This window comes from Drosophila arizonae, chromosome 4, assembly GCF_054131065.1.
Source record: "Drosophila arizonae isolate 15081-1271.41 chromosome 4, UAZ_ARI_1.0, whole genome shotgun sequence".
NCBI classification, from domain to species: domain Eukaryota; kingdom Metazoa; phylum Arthropoda; class Insecta; order Diptera; family Drosophilidae; genus Drosophila; species Drosophila arizonae.
In genome coordinates, this window is record NC_142924.1 from 8,915,577 (window position 1) to 8,934,308 (window position 18,732).

At 43.0% G+C, this 18,732-nt stretch overlaps 6 protein-coding genes across 11 annotated transcripts; 4 read left to right on the top strand and 2 right to left on the bottom strand.

Annotated features, from left to right (window-relative positions):
* Positions 1-249: 249 nt before the first annotated feature.
* Positions 250-3,900, bottom strand: nudE (Nuclear distribution protein nudE). 2 transcript variants are annotated; one of them, XM_089468170.1, is made up of 8 exons: positions 3,318-3,900; positions 2,484-2,807; positions 2,265-2,418; positions 1,931-2,204; positions 1,613-1,873; positions 1,072-1,163; positions 564-898; positions 250-390 (listed from the first exon to the last, which is right to left on the bottom strand). In XM_089468170.1, the coding sequence occupies exons 2-7, from the start codon at positions 2,561-2,563 to the stop codon at positions 584-586; spliced, it is 1,176 nt and encodes a 391-aa protein (XP_089324296.1). In that variant the 5' UTR covers positions 2,564-2,807; positions 3,318-3,900; the 3' UTR covers positions 250-390; positions 564-583. The 2 variants fall into 2 exon arrangements, with proteins under 2 accessions (XP_089324296.1, XP_089324295.1); XM_089468169.1 differs by having other exon boundaries at positions 3,209-3,900.
* A 71-nt stretch (positions 3,901-3,971) lies between these two features.
* Positions 3,972-8,244, top strand: LOC108613220 (type 1 phosphatidylinositol 4,5-bisphosphate 4-phosphatase). Of its 2 annotated transcripts, none has more exons than XM_018006525.2 (6): positions 3,972-4,123; positions 4,442-4,704; positions 6,273-6,448; positions 6,515-6,724; positions 6,796-6,960; positions 7,028-8,244. In XM_018006525.2, the coding sequence occupies exons 2-6, from the start codon at positions 4,581-4,583 to the stop codon at positions 7,163-7,165; spliced, it is 813 nt and encodes a 270-aa protein (XP_017862014.1). In that variant the 5' UTR covers positions 3,972-4,123; positions 4,442-4,580; the 3' UTR covers positions 7,166-8,244. The 2 variants fall into 2 exon arrangements, with proteins under 2 accessions (XP_017862014.1, XP_089324299.1); XM_089468173.1 differs by lacking the exon at positions 3,972-4,123 and adding an exon at positions 4,133-4,322.
* CalpB (Calpain-B) lies at positions 6,795-14,269 on the bottom strand. Of its 4 annotated transcripts, none has more exons than XR_016269964.1 (3): positions 12,572-14,038; positions 10,382-12,501; positions 6,795-10,010 (listed from the first exon to the last, which is right to left on the bottom strand). XR_016269964.1 is itself a non-coding variant. In XM_089468163.1 (3 exons), the coding sequence occupies exons 1-3, from the start codon at positions 14,145-14,147 to the stop codon at positions 10,940-10,942; spliced, it is 2,703 nt and encodes a 900-aa protein (XP_089324289.1). In that variant the 5' UTR covers positions 14,148-14,269; the 3' UTR covers positions 6,795-10,939. The 4 variants fall into 4 exon arrangements, 3 of the variants coding, with proteins under 3 accessions (XP_089324289.1, XP_089324290.1, XP_017862000.1); XM_089468163.1 differs by adding an exon at positions 14,141-14,269 and having other exon boundaries at positions 6,795-12,501; positions 12,572-13,705; XM_089468164.1 differs by adding an exon at positions 14,141-14,267 and having other exon boundaries at positions 6,795-12,501; positions 12,572-13,731.
* On the top strand, positions 8,611-9,455 carry Hez (Hezron). The gene is made up of 2 exons (XM_089468174.1): positions 8,611-8,850; positions 8,948-9,455. The coding sequence occupies exons 1-2, from the start codon at positions 8,611-8,613 to the stop codon at positions 9,251-9,253; spliced, it is 546 nt and encodes a 181-aa protein (XP_089324300.1). The 3' UTR covers positions 9,254-9,455.
* Positions 9,469-10,097, top strand: LOC108613224 (tubulin polymerization-promoting protein homolog). Its single transcript, XM_018006534.2, has 3 exons — positions 9,469-9,608; positions 9,690-9,826; positions 9,892-10,097. Exons 1-3 carry the CDS (start codon positions 9,537-9,539, stop codon positions 10,034-10,036), a joined length of 354 nt encoding a protein of 117 aa, XP_017862023.1. The 5' UTR covers positions 9,469-9,536; the 3' UTR covers positions 10,037-10,097.
* A 17-nt stretch (positions 14,270-14,286) lies between the features above and the next one.
* On the top strand, positions 14,287-18,721 carry Taf2 (TATA-box binding protein associated factor 2). The gene is made up of 7 exons (XM_018006509.2): positions 14,287-14,474; positions 14,537-14,591; positions 14,646-14,809; positions 14,875-16,479; positions 16,538-16,950; positions 17,012-17,222; positions 17,284-18,721. The coding sequence occupies exons 1-7, from the start codon at positions 14,425-14,427 to the stop codon at positions 18,422-18,424; spliced, it is 3,639 nt and encodes a 1,212-aa protein (XP_017861998.1). The 5' UTR covers positions 14,287-14,424; the 3' UTR covers positions 18,425-18,721.
* The last annotated feature ends 11 nt before the right edge of the window (positions 18,722-18,732 follow it).

Here is an 18,732-nt window from a genome sequence, read left to right on the forward strand (position 1 = left end):
GGCGCTATCAGTTATGTTGGGCGGGGCATCGATGTCCGCAGACTATGTAAATAATGTCGTATTATTTACTAGTTGCTTGCTGTTGTTGTTGAATAACTATTTTTCATTTTTACAAGTCATTTCAATGTAAGAAAATAAATAATTGAGGGGCAGTAGCGCATTAACTGTAATTATAAACATAAAACTAAACATAATGGCAGCTGCTGCTGCAACTGCAGACGAAACTGTGCAGCTGCCACATGTGACGATTGCTGCTGCTGTTGCTGCTGCTCCCAGCTGTCAATTCGCCTACTCCAGCAATAGTTGCCCATTGTCTGCTGCTGATGGTCATTGACGAGGCTGCATTGGTGGCGCGTGCTCGCGATATGTCTTCAGCTTTGTCTCCATGGCCTGCAATGCAAACGGAAGCATATAAAATATCATTCATCAACACAACACAATGTAACGAACAAAAAACGAACAGATACAGTTACAAATTAAACGGTTTGTTATTTATTAACGAAAAGCAATTAATAAATGCAAGCGCCAAAAATAGACATTAGACAAAAGCCAAAAGCAATTACAAATATCGTTGGTTTGTGCATCACAGCTCAGGTGGCCCTGGCATACGCTCAGAGTCCTGTATGCTGCGCATGCGCTCAGCGAAGCGCTTAAATATGTTTGTGCCAAACTGTAGGCTGGCCAAACTGGCTCGCCGGCTAGCGTTGCAGTCCGTCCAGCTGCCGCTGTTGCTGCCCTCGCTGCTGGGCGTTGCCAAGGCGGAGTTGCTGCCACTTGCGCTGCTCGTGCTGACGAAGGCTCGACGAAAGAGACTCGTTTCGCTGCCTGGCGACAGTGCAGCACGCTCACAAGTGCAGCGAAACCTTTGACAATCAGGACATAACAAGGCCTTGTCCAACTAAAACATATGAAGAAAGTATTGAACAAAAAAAGACAACAAAAGAGCCAAACAAAAAATGGATAAAGCACAAACTAATAGCAGGAATACAGGTAGAGAAAATCATGGAGTATAGAGTAAGCGTTGCTGACACCATGCTTGACTTGGTTTTTTATTTGGTTTAAGGGACTTACGTTCAGTTTTCTTAACATGTCGGCCACAATGTTGAGCGCCGTGGTGCGGGAGCTGGCATTCATAGCATTGCCATTGATAAGGTTCTCGGGATCTGCAAAGGAAGCACACAAACACGGCTTGGTTAGTTATATCAGTAGACTAGGCCTAAGACACACAATTAATTAACGAGATGATGACATGGTTGTTAGGGACAACACGTTTAACAAACTAACATTATGATACACATACAGGCACACACACACACACACACATGGATTGCCTACGAGAAATGTTGCAAATATTACAAATTTGGCTTACATTTAATAATTTTGTGCATACAGAAATACAGCAATGAAAAATAAAATTACAAAAAAAAAACTTATATATACATTTAACAAATTGTGCAATTGTGTGGCAATGCTGTGTGTTGTGATTATATATATGATGACTAAAAGCAATTTGTTGATTTGGTATGGCAAGATGATTTCGTTATTGATATTGATTTTGATTTTGATAATTTGAGTGCGCGTTTTGTTTGCTTCAACGAGTGGAGTATCTTACTTTTAAGCGAATGTTGCTGTTGATTATATTCGTTTCTATTATTTAAACTGCCATTTAGAGCATTCACACTCATGCTAGTCGCCTTTGTGGTGGCATTGTCATGTTGCAGCAGTATATCACCATTGCCCACAATACCATTGGGCAGCGATGCTGAGGAGTTCATCGAGCTGTTACCAGCTGCTGATGATGCTGTTGTTGTTGTTGTTGTTGTGCCATTCGCTGGAGTGTAGCGCGACTTCACATTGAGCTCTTGTTTGAGATCTGCAAAAGGAAGGCCATTGAGAAGAAGTTCTTAGCTAAGCTACATTCAATACTCACCACGAGTCTCGTCCATTAGTCGCTGTAACTTCTCTTGCAGAACCTCCTTCTCGTCCACCTCCATCTCAAGGAGTGCATTCTTTTCATAGGCTTTGTCCAACATCTTCTCAAAGTCTACTATGCTCTCGTTGAGTATGCGATGTGCACGCTCCAGATCATCGTTTTTCTGCTCCAATTGTCGCAGGTATTCTTTCATGGAATCGCGTTCCTTCTTTACCGTCTCCAGCTGCTTATCCAGATTTGACATTTCAATGCCATGTGAGTCTAGCTTGAGCTGTAAGTGAAATCATATTTGTCTTCAACTCCGAGCTAATGTTAAATGACTTGAGCGTACCTTGAGGGAATCGTTTTCTTTCTCTAACATATTAAGCTTGGCTCTGAGATCTTTGATTATACTCTGTTTTTGCTCCAGAGTGGCGTCCATTTCAGCTTCCATTTCTCTCGACTGTTCAACATACTCATCGTATTCCTGTTTCACATCTGTCCACCTGCAAATCGTAAAGGCGAACGCATAAATAACCTCAATCATCTGATATACTCTTTGAATACATACTCTTTGTGATACTGTTTTGAGCGCTCTTTCCAGTATCTGCACTCGTCTTCGACGCTGTTAAACATTGGTGGGGCCTCCATATCTTATGCGTTTTATGTTGTTTACTAGTCGGTGGTCAAACAGGGTTAGAAATGTTCGTTCGTTCGTTGCTTATTGGCTTTATCTATTTTGCCTATTTTCTATATATAGCAAATTCGTTTATAATTGGTCTGTTACTTATGTTTTGTGGCACTTCACTTCAGATTTTCTATTTCTTTCTCTTTTCTTTTCTCAATAATGCCAAAACACAGTTGTTGATGTTAAGTCATTGATCTGAAAGCGTTGCTGAAAATGCGAAAAATCAATTAGAAACAGGTGTTCTCATTGTTGATGTTGTCTCTATAGTTGTTTTTGTTGTTGTTGCTGTCTATGCCGCCCTAAATCACACTCTAGCAGCTACATAAACATTTGTGTGCGTCGCTGACGTCGCCGCTAGTTTGGCTCTGTGTTTCCCGTACCTAAGCCAACAACGGCAACAACAATAACAGCAGCCACAGCCACAACGGCAACAACAACAACAGCGAGCGTCAAAGCAAAGATACGACGAAGTTTCCAATACAACAACGCGCAGCAGCACCACCACCACAAAATGAAATCATCGCACATTTTCACGCAACTGTTTCGCCATAATACAACAATCTTATGCATTGCAGCTCATTAGATGTTTATTTACATGCTTTACTTACACTTTACGAATTATTTGACTACGTATGCTTTGGTTTATTTACATAAAAACCGCATATAAATAGTTATGCTTGTAAAAATTTACCACTACTCCAAAATGCACAAACCAACCTGTAGCCCTGGTCCAGTGTTGCAAAGCGGCCGTCGCAGTCAGCCCTGTACATTTGCACTTGACACTTTTGATTGCAGTTGAATTTAAATGCAATTAATATTTTATTTTATTTTTTGCTATTTAAATGATTTTTTATTTACATAGTTTTGTAACAGATTAATTTCTTTCGAGTTTTACGTTTGCGTATTGTTCTCTTGACAGCAATATCAGATTTATTTAAAGCTCTTCCAGGATATACAATGGATCTATTAGTTGTTGAATCACTGCTGTCATTAGATATATGTAAATCAGTGTCCACGTCTATATCCGAGCTATCATCAATAAATTGCGGCGCACCTAAAGTCACTTCACGTACTGAGCTCGAAGTAGCACAAATGGATTCCAATTCCCCGTGACCAATAATTCTCAGTGGCAACGGATTAAATGAGAAGCTTTGTGTAAATTGGCGTTGGCGGGATTTGCGTCGCAGGCTTAGATTTATCAATTCTGTTTCAGAATCACTGGAACTGTTATAAGCATTACAAACTTTTGAACTGCAACAGCTGGATTCCTCAATATCTTTTTTGGAGGGCTGTTTTTCATTATTCTGAGCCATTTTAGAGTTTGACCGCCATCTGCACTCAGATCGTAACTACGTATGTACATCAGCTGGTCGACAGCGACAGCTCTATGTTAGGGCTGCATAGATAACTTAAGGGCTGCAAAATGAGGGGAAGTGTTCGGTGTGGCCAAACTGAGCGAACAGTGTGGCCAAGCGTCTAAATGCTCGTCGAAGGCAGCAGCAGTGCAATTTCAACAAAATAAGGTAAATTATAGCACAGGAAATATAAAAACATCAATCAATTAGCACTATTCTATATATCGACTTGTCGAGTGATAAATATCGAGCCAGTGTGCTGGTTTTGTAGGCCCGATGCGGCTAAAAAAGCAATAAAATTGATTATTGCAGCGCATGCCGAAAAGGGAGGATTCAACAGCAAAGAGTGGAAAAGAAAAAAAACAATGTAGGAAAAAACATGCGAATGCACCAAACAAAGAAATCGCTGGCTATTGTTTAAGCAACTAAAAATATGCTTATAGAGCATACAAATAATTTTGGTGTTTGTTTTTCGATTATTTGCAGTTGAAGCATTTGCGTTGCAATACACAAAAAGCAGTAGCAGCGACACCAACAACAACAAGACCAGCAACAACAACAACAGCGACAATTGCAATTTGAGTGCGTGCATTAGTAACGGGAAAATAAGAGAAAAAGTGCCGATATGGCTGATCCCGAGAGACAAAGCTTGATCAACAAAGACGAACCGACCTCGGCCTCGTACACATCGTTCCCGACCGAAGGCAACGAAAATCCGGGCAGCAGCGCCGTAGCCAATAACGAAGATGGTACGTAATACAAATTTAAGAGCTGTAAACCCAATAAACCTAAGCCTATGCAAAATAAAAATAAGTGCGTTCACCCCGCCCATGCGCTCGCCAGCATGCGTGCATATGGATCTATGCGGGCGTGAATTGTCTTGGTTGGAAACCCAACAAGTGTGCGCTCTACTTAGCAGCCACTGTGATTTCCAGTTGTTTAGCTGTCGCTCTCGCCTAACATTGCATACCCAGATTTTCGCACTTCCCTCTGAGTCATTGATATGGTGCGCCTCATTGGTGTGAATGTGGGCGTGTGCCATAACTACACGTTAGCTGCGAGACATTCGAAAGAAAGTTCGTAACTTGATGCCGAATCGTAGTCCAATTCATGGCTGATTGTCATACGGTGACATTACTTGCGAGGAGGCAATCACAGCTATGGCGAAGCGTTAGTAACTGGTGCGCATAAACTGCGATGAATATGGCTTTAAAAGTTTTGAGCATCTGTTAATAAGATATAACAAAATATAAATCGAAAAAGAAGTCGGCGAGTTTTGAGTTTTGATTACCAGATTCAATGAATTTGAAGTCATTTAATACCATATAGTCAAGTTTTTCATAAGACATAAGACATAAGATACCTTGAGCCTGATACCCTTACAGCTTCTTATATTATCTTTTTAATCTGTCTCAAAATAATTTGACATTGAGTTTCGAATTGCAAAATATGCAAAAGAAATGTGTTAAAAAACATATTCATATATATATTTATTATAAAAGTATTCGTTTGATTTTCAGTGTATTCAAACTTCGCCTATGTCTATGTATTATATCCCCCATCAGCTATCTCTACCACAATTACTATTTGCTAATAACTTAATCATTTCCCACAACTGCTTATCAGAAGCATATTCAAACGTCGGCTTTAAAATAAAAACTTCTTTGCATGCTATTGTTTTGTTTATGCCCTGATATCAATTCGGCGCTGCGCAGTCAGCAACGGTAGCGTTTTCGTTGTCGTTGCCGTCGTCGTCGTTCAGCTGTTTAATCAGCACTACGAAGGCAAAGGCTGGCAGGCAGAGAGGCATTTCATGAGTCATGCGCCTGTTTTTCCATTATCGTTGCGCAGACAAATGTTGGGCTCTGCCCCGACGCCGCTCCCCTTTGCACTTACTCTTTTGCTTGATGCCAAGAACCGGATCACTGCAGCCCTTTCAGGGCTAAGCTGTGAGCTATTTATAGCAGCAGTTTAACGTACTGGGCTCTCTCCCCTTGAATCGGAGAGAATCAAAGAACTTGTTTGAAACTGCAATGAGGCGCCTAATGTAGATTTTCTAGTTGTGGTTGGTAATCGAGAGTGTCTAAACATTGACCCACTTGCCTTAATCTGCATGACTGTCACACCCACTTGAGCCGCTATCAATCGCCCTCAATCAACTGCTTTCATGCAGCTTCCAGCTTGCGGCAGCAGCAGAAACAGTGCAACAACAGTTGCAACAGCATCAAGATGTATTTGTTTTACACTAAAGGTTTATCGTCGTCAATTCTTCAGTTGGCTCTTTACTGACATTCACTCGTTTCTTTGCTATTTGCAGGCAGCACCGCGCAGTCGGTGCCTTTTATTGGTCCTGATGAGCTGCCACCGCCGTATCAGAGCAGCGGCACTGGCGGCGTACCAATGGTCACCTGTCGCGTGTGTCAAAATATGATTGACATAACCACAAAACGGGAGCAACATGTGGTCAAGTGCACCCACTGCAATGAGGCAACTGTGAGTGGCGCTTAGTATGTCCTTTTGCCATCCTACGCAAAATACTTATTTCCCATTCCATTGCAGCCCATAAGGAACGCACCACCCGGCAAGAAGTATGTGCGCTGTCCTTGCAATTGTTTGTTAATCTGCAAGAGCTCATCGCAACGCATCGCTTGCCCTCGTCCCAACTGCAAGCGCATCATCAATCTCGCTCCCAGTCCAGTGACACCACCAGTGCCCACCATGCCGGGCATGTGCCGCGTCACCTGTGGTCACTGCTCGGACACGTTTTTGGTAAGACCAAGAGCAGGAGCAAGCCGTCATTAAGCACTAAGCACTTACCCAAATCTGTTCTCTATCCACAGTTTAACACCTATCACAACGCCCTGGCTCGCTGTCCTCACTGCAGGAAGGTCTCTTCGGTGGGCTCGCGATTTGCCAATAGTCGCGGAATTCTGTTTGCTATCGTCGCATTGCTCTTCCTCGTTGGCAGCATTGGTCTAACCGTTGGCACAATCTCATATGCATCGGTAACTACGAGTAGACAACAGATAAATGGAGAACAACATTAAACACAATATTTCTATTTATCCACAGGAACACGTCGGCATGTATTTTCTTTACACTGCATTGTTCTTCATTGCTGCAAGCATGTTGGCGCGTTCTGTCTACTATTTCCGACTAAAAGTTAGCGCGATCGATGGTCCCATGTTAGACTCGCGACGTGTCGGTTAAATCGGAAGTGCATTGTTTTATTTTTATAAATATATATATATATATCACACACATATATATTATGCATATATATCATTCCTTTTGATATTAAACATGAATGAATCCCTTACAACGTAATGCAACCGCAACTTTAACACGAACAGCAACATCAAGGGCAAAGCAATTCTAACACATTTTCATATGCAGATCCGCCAAGCTCCTAATCAAAAACAAAACATAACAAAATCATATATATATATATATTTAAATGTAAAAGCAAAAACAAAAACATGTAGTTTTGTCGCGCATCTTACAAGAGTTATTCGTGTTGAATTAATATTAAACTTAGCTAAATCGTCAGCAAAGTAACTCCACATTTAAGGTGATTTCTAAAAGCATAATTAAGACTTTAAACCGGGCGTGTAAAACCTAAATTTAGATGGAAAAACTACAGCAATTACATAAGTGCAGAAACAAAAGCAGATGCTTAAAACGAATACACATAAAAAGTGCTAAAAGGGGAACTAAACAACTCTAAGCAGTTATTAGACCAAGGGACAGAGTAGACAGACGGACTTGCTTAGAACAGACAGACGGATTGAATAATGGCAAATACATTTATTGCATATTGAAGCAGATTTTATTACAAATATCTAAACGCCATTAATTATGTATATATAAATATATTTATATACATATAAAAACTTTTATACGTATGTGTTCTTGAATTGTATAAGTATATTTGTTTTGTGTACGTGCTTGTTTCATATTTTTTCGATATTGATATTTTCAATATATATTATGCGCTTAGAACTTGTTTGTTTTTATTTTTGCTTTTCTCCAAGAATTTATTAATGCCCTTTTCTCACATTACGCCTAGATCAAGAATAAGGCATGTTTTCATTTTTATATACATACATATATACCAATTTTTCGGGCGTTAGATATAGCGTATAGCTAATAGTGCTAATGGAGCTACAAACACATACAATTACAATTAACTAAATAATATATATGTCTTGAAGAACAACAATTTAATAGAGAAAAATTAACACTCGTGCAACAATTATAATGGCAAAAACAACTAAATTTAAAGATAATACATCGTATAAATTATATTAAAAGGAAAGGTTTAATTTTGAAAAAAATATATATTTAATAAAAAATATATATAAACAACATTTATATTTAGTTATATATTTAGCATACATACACATACAATGTAAATAAAATGAAATAAAACGAAAAACAAAAAAAAAAAAAAAACAATTCCCCTTACTAATTTGATTACTATAAAGTGGGGAGGGGAAATTCCCCTTGAAAAGGGATTTTTGCTACATGACTTGAATTTTCTAGAGCTAGTGTGTTGCACAATTAACTGTACAATTTGGCAACTCTTGGCAGCACTGTTACGTAAAACGCTTTACCGAGCACTGTCAAAAGCATTTTTCATTTTTCCGAGCAAAATGTCTTTCAATCCTTTCCCTATTGGCACCCAATTGCATGTGGAGACCTGCTTTGGGGATATCATAATCGGCGAGGTGGTCACCTACGAGCACAGCGTCAAAATGTTGATATTAAGCTCCCCGAATAAGGACAATCAGACCATTGTGAATTTAGACTTTTGCAAGAGCTTGAAAATAATAGGCGAGGCCAAGGCAGCAGATAAGCTGAGCGAGCAGCCCGCTCGCCTCAATTTGACGCGCGTATGTAGAAAAGTGCCTCCAAGGGGGCTTTGAGTGATTCGCTCTTTATCGCAATCTCTCTCTTTATCTATATCTTTCTCTCTCTCTCTGCTTGCAGTTGGATCAGCGCCTGCGGCAGACTGTGGAGCAACGTGAGCATGTGCTGCGCAGCCGCAACGAGCATGCCACACCACGTGGCATAAAATTGTATAATGTGCTCTCCAAGCACTTCGGCAACAGCGAGCTCTCCTGGAAGCTGAACGACATAATAGTGCTCCAACAGGTGATTATTGCGCCGCCCTATCGCACCTGCGATATCAGCAGCAAGCAGCCACTGCCGAAGCTCGTCAGCTACGTGCAACGTCTCGTGGAGAAGTTCAATGCACAGAACGTTGAGGTGCAGGAGCCGGGGGACAACAAATAGAGCAGGCAACGACACTGATATCATCGACCGGGACACTTGGCAACGAAATCAAAGCAAATATATGTAGACACATAAACACAATTTATACATGCATATTTATATATGTACATTTGTACATCTAGTTGCCTGGCAATTTGTTTGTCAACAAATAATAAGAAAACACATTTCCAAATATACAAAAAATAAGTCTGTATCGCCAACACACGTTTGAATGTACTTGGAGCATCATTATATAGTATATTTCAACTAGCTATATAGTTATATATATAGTCTCTCTAGCGCCATGGCTGATGACGATGATAAACCAAAGAAGCATACGATCGACTCGCTCTTTCGCATTTACTGTAATCATAAGGTCTCTATATAAGTATTTACCTTGCACTTCTATATATATATTTGTAGTTGTCTAATTTATATTTGAACCGCCTGTGTTCAGGTGATTGGGTCGGACCTAGAAAACCAGGAATTCCATAGTATTCTGCTCTCGCAACTTGACTGCTGGCTGGAGCAGGCCAAGCTGATGCCTGTGCCCATTACGCGCACACAAACCGGGCTAATCTATATGCGCTATAAGTATATCTGCATGTCCATGATATCATTGTAATATTATAAATCTGACGAGGCACGTATTTCCACAGAAAGTGGCGTCTGGAATATGAAGATTTTCTTGAGGTGCTGCAAATACTCTGCTCGGAATCCGATTTGAACTATGAGGAAATGAAAGAAACTCTCGTCTTGGCCGGCGCACCGACTGGCGCTACGGAAATCGTTGTAGTCAAATAAAAATTTTGATTATGTGGTGAAAAGAACGATGAAACAATATATTAATTGATAACAATTACAATTAGAGTTATAATTAATTAGAAAAAGTGTATACATAAATTTATTGCCAGCTGTGATTCACGTTTTTAAACAATTTTGTTTACTGAGTATTCAAGCCAAAAGAACTATATAATAATATAGTTTACATTTTTTTTTTTTTTTTTATAATATATATTCCAATAATTTTTTTTTTCTTTAAATTTCATAGCCGCAATTTTTGATCGAATAGCTTTCTCGAGCACTTGAACATATACATATATAACAAAAACTTTGCAAAAAATAGATAAATTATATTTGTATACATACAATACATAGTAAAATTTATACACTTAGATTCTTAGTTTCCTTCTTGTATAAAGCACATATCATTTTGTACTGGCGGCGACTTTTGGCTATTGAAAAGAATGTGAATGTAGTTTGATTTAGACATTACTCATAGATACACACTATATATATATATATATATGATATATATAATATACATAATATATATATGTGCTTGTGTGTGCATGTGAGCCATATAGTATCTATATAATGACTCTGTAAACAACCGTCGAGTTTTGCTGAGTTTCTGGTTTTTATTTGACTTGCTGCGCTCTCTGCGCTTCCCTCGCTCTGCACGTTTATCGTCAAGCACTCGACTGAAGGTCAATACAATTAATGTGCACACGATTTTGTATTTCCGCTTTGTTGTGGTCTCACTGTAGCAATCGTTTGTTATTTGATAAGCTCTGTCTGCGTCATGGACATGCAGCTGTGCATCATCTGAATAGCATCTGTATAGATATGGTAGTATATAAGTAAATGTGGCACTTAGGATTAGTACGGATTGCAACTGGGTGAAGCGGGATTAGCTTTAGTTCTCTAGGAGTAGATGGTGCGCTCTAGCCAATCGTCTAGATTAAAGAATGCCGTATCGGAATTGTCTGTATCGCGTTCGCGGAACATCTCAATGAAGGTCTTCACTTTGATGGCGCACATCAGGAAGTCATCGAAGGGCACCTTGCCGTCCCGTGAGCCGTAGCGATGGGCCAGGGCATTCAGCAGCCGATTGTTTAGATGATAGCCAGCCGAGTTGAGTGCCCCACGCAAATGGAAGCCATCGATGCTGCCGGTGCGGCGTACGTCATACAACTTGAATACGGCGCGCCATTTGGCAATGTCTGTTAGGAGAGCTTCAAACTCATCAAAGCCCAGGCGACCCGAACGATCCTTGTCCAACATGGCGACCATAGAGCGTACGGCATCCTTGGAGAAGCCATCGGTGCCGACCATGACGTCGCGCATCGAATGATCCAGAATGCGTTTCAGCTCCTGCCAGTCCACTTCCTCATCGCTACCAGCCACGCTGTCGAAGAGACGCTTGAGCGCGATGCGCTGTGGATCGTCTTCGTCTTTGGGTGTGGGTGGCGGCAGAGCGGGCGCAATACGATCGTCTGTCTCGCCGAAGCCGACCTCGTCATCGTTCTCTTCCATATTGTTCATGGTTTCGGAGAAGACACGAATAATGAACTCACCCTCCTCGTTGGGATCGAAGGTCGAAGGCACAATTAGATAGTGACCGGGCGGCAGCTTGAATCGCGCGCACACCTCACGGGTATTTATGAAATGTGGAGAGCGAGCCACCGAGGCACGATACTTGAAGAAGTGAAGCCCTTGAGGCTTCTGCTCCAAGTCTCGCTCTGTCAGATGGTAAATAGCAAAGCCGATGGTCAGGCAATCGATGCCCACGTTTCGTTTGCTGCGACGATTCTTTTGCATAAGCGCCACAATCACCGTGCACTTGCCGTCATCGTCCTCTTCGTCGGGATCCTCCAGCGTGATCACGTACTGTGGATTGTGCCAGAAAGTCTCCAAAAAGTTGCGACAGCCGCCAGCCGTAACACCAGATGTCCACTCGCCCTCAAACATGGACATCTCCCACTTCCGACGCGAGCTTTGCTCCTGATCCTCGGTCAGCGAGTCGGGCGAGAGATTGCAAATCTCTACCCGATCGAAGTGATTGAGGAAGTCCTGGAAAGACATCCAGAACTCACCATCACGATCGAAATTCAAACCAATCTCCTCCTTCTGGTGCTCCGGAATGAAGCGCCATTCGGGCGAACTGTCGCTCCAAGGACCGTTCCACTCGGCCTCGTTGCCCCAAGGATTACGCATGCGTATCATGGGCAGCTTGCCTTGACGATTGGGCGTCGATATATCCATCAAACAGACTTTAGTTATGGAGTACGCATGCCCACGTATCAGACCCTCGCGCGTCTCAGCCTCTAGCACATGCGGATCCGGCTCCAGGGAGCAGCCCATCATTGATCCACGCTCCGCTGCCTTGGTCATGATACTGAACAGGTTGGGCGGGGCATCCTTGATATCATACCACTCAGTGACACCACCCGTAAAGTCTTCCATGGCCTCACAAGTGGTGCCGCCTAAAGGAGGGGATTAAGATGGTTAGATTAGGTTTATAATAAATAAAGCAAATGTATATTCAAGACCTACCCTTTAGGGCTTCATACGAGCCATGCAACTTGGCATATGCCTTCTCCAGCAGCGCGCTCCAGAATTCGTTTTTCTCCGTTGAGTGCATATAAATCAACTCCCCATTGTAGGTGGGCAGACGGTCATCGATGACGACCTCGACCCATTTACCATATTGCCAGAACTTGAAGTGGAAGATGCCCGCATAGTTCTCCTGGAAGTCCTGATCTGGCGGTATCACGCGGAAGAAGAGCTTCGAGTCTTGTGTCAGATTCGCCGCCGCAGCCAGTAACCAGCAATCGCCCAGCTCACCTTGCTGCACATCGAAGCGTGAGTAGCCCTCGACAAAGAACTGCGGATCGTCCACAATTTCTCCCGGGCGCAGCCACTCGATGTACCGATCCGGACGACGCGAGAACATAAGCGAATCATTGTTGGCCGGAAAATCGGGATCTTCGAATAATGTGTTGTTGGACACACAAGATTCGCGCAGCGTGGAAAAGTCCACGTTTTGGATGCTCTGCTGGCGCGTGGTAGTCGCCTTGCGGCCCATCCAGAACATGTTTTGATTCTCGGGCACCTTGACACTGGTAAACTGCAGCTCCTGTACGCCCACAGAAGGCTCCTCCTCAGGCGTGGGCTCGTTTGGTGGCGGCGCAGATGGCGTTGGCATCGATGGATAAATTGATTGCGGTGCTGGACTTGTGGGCAAGGGTGCATAGGGCATGGGCATGCCTGGCATACCCATTCCTCCAGCCGTTGGATAGGGTAGCGACGGCGGCCCACTTGGATAGGGCGTCGCACTCGGATAGGGCATTGCACTGGGATAAGGCGTTGCACTGGGATAAGGCGTTGCACTCGGATAAGGAGTGGCACTCGGATATGGGGATGCACTCGATATGGGCGCCAGCGGCGTTGATGGATATGGCAACGGCATGGCTGGCAGATTGGGATACATGCCAGAGCTTGGATACGGCGTCGCCGATGGCTGGGGCATGCCTTGATACGATGAATTCTGTGGCTGGACCGTCTGCTTCACCACATATGGCATGCCACCCACGGACTCTGATGTTGGATAGGGCAGCGAAGGGTACAGTCCAGACTTCGGCTTGCCTTGCGTGTCGTCGCTGACTTCATTCTTGTTGTAGCCGAGAGCTGCCAAATTGACAAGGCCAATGCCACTGGCATGATAATTTTTGGGATAATTATCAATACCGTACATTGTTGCACAGTTCTTTAAATTTAATTAACTTTTTCTTAAATATCTTTTCTTTCTTATAATATATATTAATCGATTGACGCAGCTAATGGAATTATAAACAACTATTACAGGGAACGCAGATAGACGCTTTTGCGTGAAAAGTGCTGACTCGACTGGGGAAATATACGTTTTAAATGGGAGAAATATCCAAATTTAACTTTCGTATACCAGATGATTCACATCTTAACCCTTGTGTATGCGGATATTAATCCTAATGTAATTTAATAATATTAGGAGTTTGAATACAATCTGTGTTTTAATATATGTAGATATATATGTAAGTAGAAATAGATCTTTAATTTATTTATTGAAATATTTAAACTACTTACATTTCATTGTATAGTTTATATTGGAAATTATTGTTTTATCCAATTTTAATTGGTGCTGAAAAATACCCCAAATTCAGCATCAGTGTTAAAAGTTGTAATCAGGGCTGCATCATAATTTTTAGAGTTGCCACAACGGCATTTGGTATATTTTGCTGTCATTTTTGACAAAAGCCGCAAGCCGCAAAAGAAGAACAATATAGAATTGGAAAAAAATAAACAATGCCGCAATATTGATAGCTGTTAAAGAATTTTGTGAAATTTGTAGACATTAAATGTGAAGAACTATGGACACTAAAACTGAGATTCCCGAAGTACCGCTGCGTCCATTTAAATTATAAGTATTTGGCTGTCGTTGCTTTAAGTAAGCCATTTAACAATTTTTCTTTTCTCTAGCACGGCGCATCAAGTTGTGAGCCTAACTGGAATTAGTTTTGAGCGTCGCAGCATAATTGTAAGAGAAAATGATAGCGCATCAATTTTAATATTAATTATGCATGATTTTCAGGGCATGGTTGAGTTGACGATAGTGCCAAATAATGACAGCTTACGTTTGATACGTCTCAATGCCAAGCAGCTGCGAATTTACAACGTGGTGCTCAACGATGTTTGCCAAGCAGAGTTTTTTTACTTCGATCCCTTTCAGGATATATGCCACAATGATCCCAAGAGGTTTGTTGAGTCATAGCAATGCTTGTGGCAGGTCATTTATTCATTCAAATTCATTCCAAGTGCAGTCGCTCTCTGGAGGTCTTCTCAAAGAATCATTTGGCTGCAGCGCAAATCACTGATCCGGATACGAATAATGGCGAGCTGTTGATTCAGGTGCCGCAAGAAGGCTATCCATTGATTCAGGAGGGTCGTGGTCTGCGCATACGCATCGAATTCTCAGCCGAAAATCCGAAAGGTGGCATGCACTTCGTTATTCCACCCTTACCCCCTGATGATGAAATAGGACAGAATTATAGTGCGCACATGTTCACCAACTGCTATGAGAACTCGACCCGCCTTTGGTTTCCCTGCGTCGACAGCTTTGCGGATCCGTGCACATGGCGACTAGAATTCACAGTGGATAAAAATCTGACTGCTGTTTCCTGTGGAGAACTGATCGAAGTTATAATGACTCCAGATCTGCGAAAGAAAACGTTTCACTACACTGTATCCACACCTGTCTGTGCGCCGAACATTGCGCTGGCTGTGGGCCCATTCGAAATCTACGTGGACCCGCATATGCACGAAGTGACTCATTTTTGCCTGCCCGGCCTGTTGCCTCTCTTGAAGAATACGGTGCGTTATCTTCACGAAGCCTTTGAGTTCTTCGAAGAGACGCTCTCCACACGCTATCCGTTTTCCTGCTACAAACAGGTGTTTGTAGACGAGCTTGATACGGATATCAGCGCCTATGCAACAATGACCATAGCATCGGTTAATCTCCTGCACTCGATAGCAATTATCGACCAGACCTACATTTCACGGACCTTCATGTCACGAGCTGTGGCAGAGCAGTTCTTTGGCTGCTTCATCACGTCACATCACTGGTCGGACACTTGGCTAGCGAAAGGCATAGCCGAGTATTTGTGTGGCCTCTACTCACGGAAATGCTTTGGCAATAACGAGTATCGGGAATGGGTACAAACGGAGCTGGCACGCGTGGTCAAGTACGAGGAACAGTTTGGCGGCATTATACTCGATTGCAGTCAGCCACCAGCTCCTCTGCCCGTATCGAGTACGAATCCCGCAGCTGCTGCGAGTAAACAGCAGGAGATTGTACACTACTTTCCCATCAAGAGTCTGCACACGGTTTCACCCAAATATGTAGAGGCGATGCGTAGGAAAGCGCATCTGGTCATACGCATGTTGGAGCATCGCATCGGGCAGGAGTTGCTCATCCAAGTGTTTAACAAGCAACTGGCGCTGGCTACAAATGCAGCGGGCACTAAAATAGGCGCCGGCCTCTGGTCGCAGCTGCTCATCTCCACGAACATCTTCATCAAGGCCATCTTTACGGTCACGGGCAAGGACATGTCTGTGTTTATGGACCAGTGGGTGCGCACGGGCGGCCATGCAAAGTTCTCGCTCACCTCGGTATTCAATCGAAAACGAAACACCATCGAATTGGAGATACGCCAGGACTTTGTCAATCAGCGTGGTGTGCGCAAATATAATGGGCCTTTATTGGTGCAGCTGCAGGAGTTGGATGGCACATTCAAGCACACGCTGCAGATTGAGAATACACTGGTCAAGGCGGACATCACCTGCCATTCAAAAAGTAGGCGAAACAAGAAGAAGAAGATTCCATTGTGCACCGGCGAAGAGGTGGACATGGACTTGTCTGCCATGGAGTAGGTTTCATTAGCATTCACTTAAGCACATCAGCTTAATGTCTTTTCTATTTCACAGTGACTCACCTGTGCTATGGATACGACTTGATCCGGAAATGATTTTGTTACGGGATCTAATAATTGAGCAGCCGGACTTTCAATGGCAATACCAACTACGGCACGAGCGAGATGTGACAGCCCAGTTTCAGGCTATCCAAGCGCTGCAAAAGTATCCCACCAATGCCACTCGTTTAGCACTCACAGACACAATTGAGAGTGAGCATTGCTTCTACAAGGTCCGCTGCCAGGCTGCTCACAGTCTAACCAAGGTGGCCAATCAAATGGTCGCCTCATGGAGTGGTCCACCTGCCATGCTCAACATCTTCCGCAAGTTCTTTGGCTCCTTTAGTGCACCACACATCATAAAACTGAACAACTTTTCCAACTTTCAATTGTACTTCCTCCAAAAGGCTATACCCGTGGCCATGGCGGGTGAGTGGATCAAATGTTCCTTTTTTGTTATTCTATCTTTAACTGTATTATCGCGCTACAGGCTTACGCACCTCTCATGGCATCTGTCCACCCGAGGTAATGCGATTCCTCTTCGATCTCTTCAAGTACAATGAGAACTCTCGTAATCACTATACTGACGCCTACTATAGAGCTGCTTTGGTCGAGGCACTGGGAGAGACTTTGACTCCCGTCGTATCTGTGGCAATGCATGGTACGCAAATTACCACAGACAGCCTTTCCACGGATGCCAAGTAATTAGAGACGAAACTAATGTGTATGTTGCGTAGACTAATGCCATTTTCTTTTTGATAGACTGGTTCTGGATGAGGTAACGCGTCTGCTGAATATGGAGAAGCATTTGCCATCGTATAAGTACATGGTATCCGTGTCTTGCCTTAAGGTCATTCGCAAGCTGCAAAAGTTTGGCCATCTGCCCTCGCTGCCTCACATTTACCGCAGCTATGCGGAGTATGGAATTTTTCTGGACTTACGCATTGCTGCCATGGAGTGTCTTGTGGACTTTGTGAAAGTAGATGGACGCTGGGAGGACTTGGAGCATTTGATAAATTTGCTCGAAACTGATCCAGATCCTGCTGCACGACATGCTCTCGCCCAGCTGCTCATCGACAATCCACCATTTACACGCGAGACCCGCAGCCGCTTAGACAAACCACATCTGGTGGAACGTCTGTGGATCAGCATTAACACATTGTCCTGTGACACGAAATTACGTTGTGATTTTGTCGATCTCTACTATGCGCTTTACGGTACCAAGCGACCGTTTTGCCTACAGGCTTCCGAAACTCAAAACTTCTACAAGGACTTGTTGAAGGACCCTAATGCGTCAGGTAACTCATTTAAAAAGACAAACGAGTCCAAGCCAGTAGACAGTGAGCCCCAGGAGAAACAAAAGCCCTCCATGGTCACTATCAAACGAACTGCGACAGAAGCCTTCGAGGTGGGCGATGAGATCATCAAGTTAGAGCGCAGCGAGGAGATCACCGTGCTAAATGATCCGATTGAAGTGCAGGCTTATGACAGCGAGGCAAAGCTAAATGTTGATGCTGTCGATGAAGCCGCTGGCGACTCTCAGCAATTAACTAAGCGTCTACGAACCGAGATATATGCGGATACTATAGACGACAATTCGATCTCGGTGCTAGACGTTGGCGAGACGACACGACAATACGAGAGCAGCTACGACGAGAGCAAGATGAGACCCGATGGCAATTTGAAGAAAAAGAAGAAGAAAGACAAGAAGAAGCATAAGCACAAGCACAAACACAAGCACAACAAGGATAAGGACAAAGACCGTGAGCGAGAGCGCAAGGATAAAGATCGAAGAGACCCGCAAATTTCTCGCCTGCAGACAAGGGATGCTGCCACGCCTGAAACCCTCAGCTCAGCGGATAGTAGCAACAGCAACAGTAACACCCCGCTGGGCATGAACTAAGGAAAGGTCGTCGAGCAACTCCCTGTGGCTTATTGAAACAATTATGAGTTAATTAATTAATTAGATAGTAAGATTTTTTTTAAAAAGGGCTTTCAGAAATCTATAAAAATGAAAGCATTGCATATGAAAGCTATTTGTATAGCTTCTATTTATATAAAAAAAAAAAAACCTTTGCATTTTCCCTGCATTCAGTCCAATGTAAATCCCCAAATCCCTCTCAAATAACACAATTCCCTAGACATCCAAAAGCTTACGCAAATAAATAGTTTTCGATAAATTGTAGAAACTTGTTCTGAAGATCTAACTAG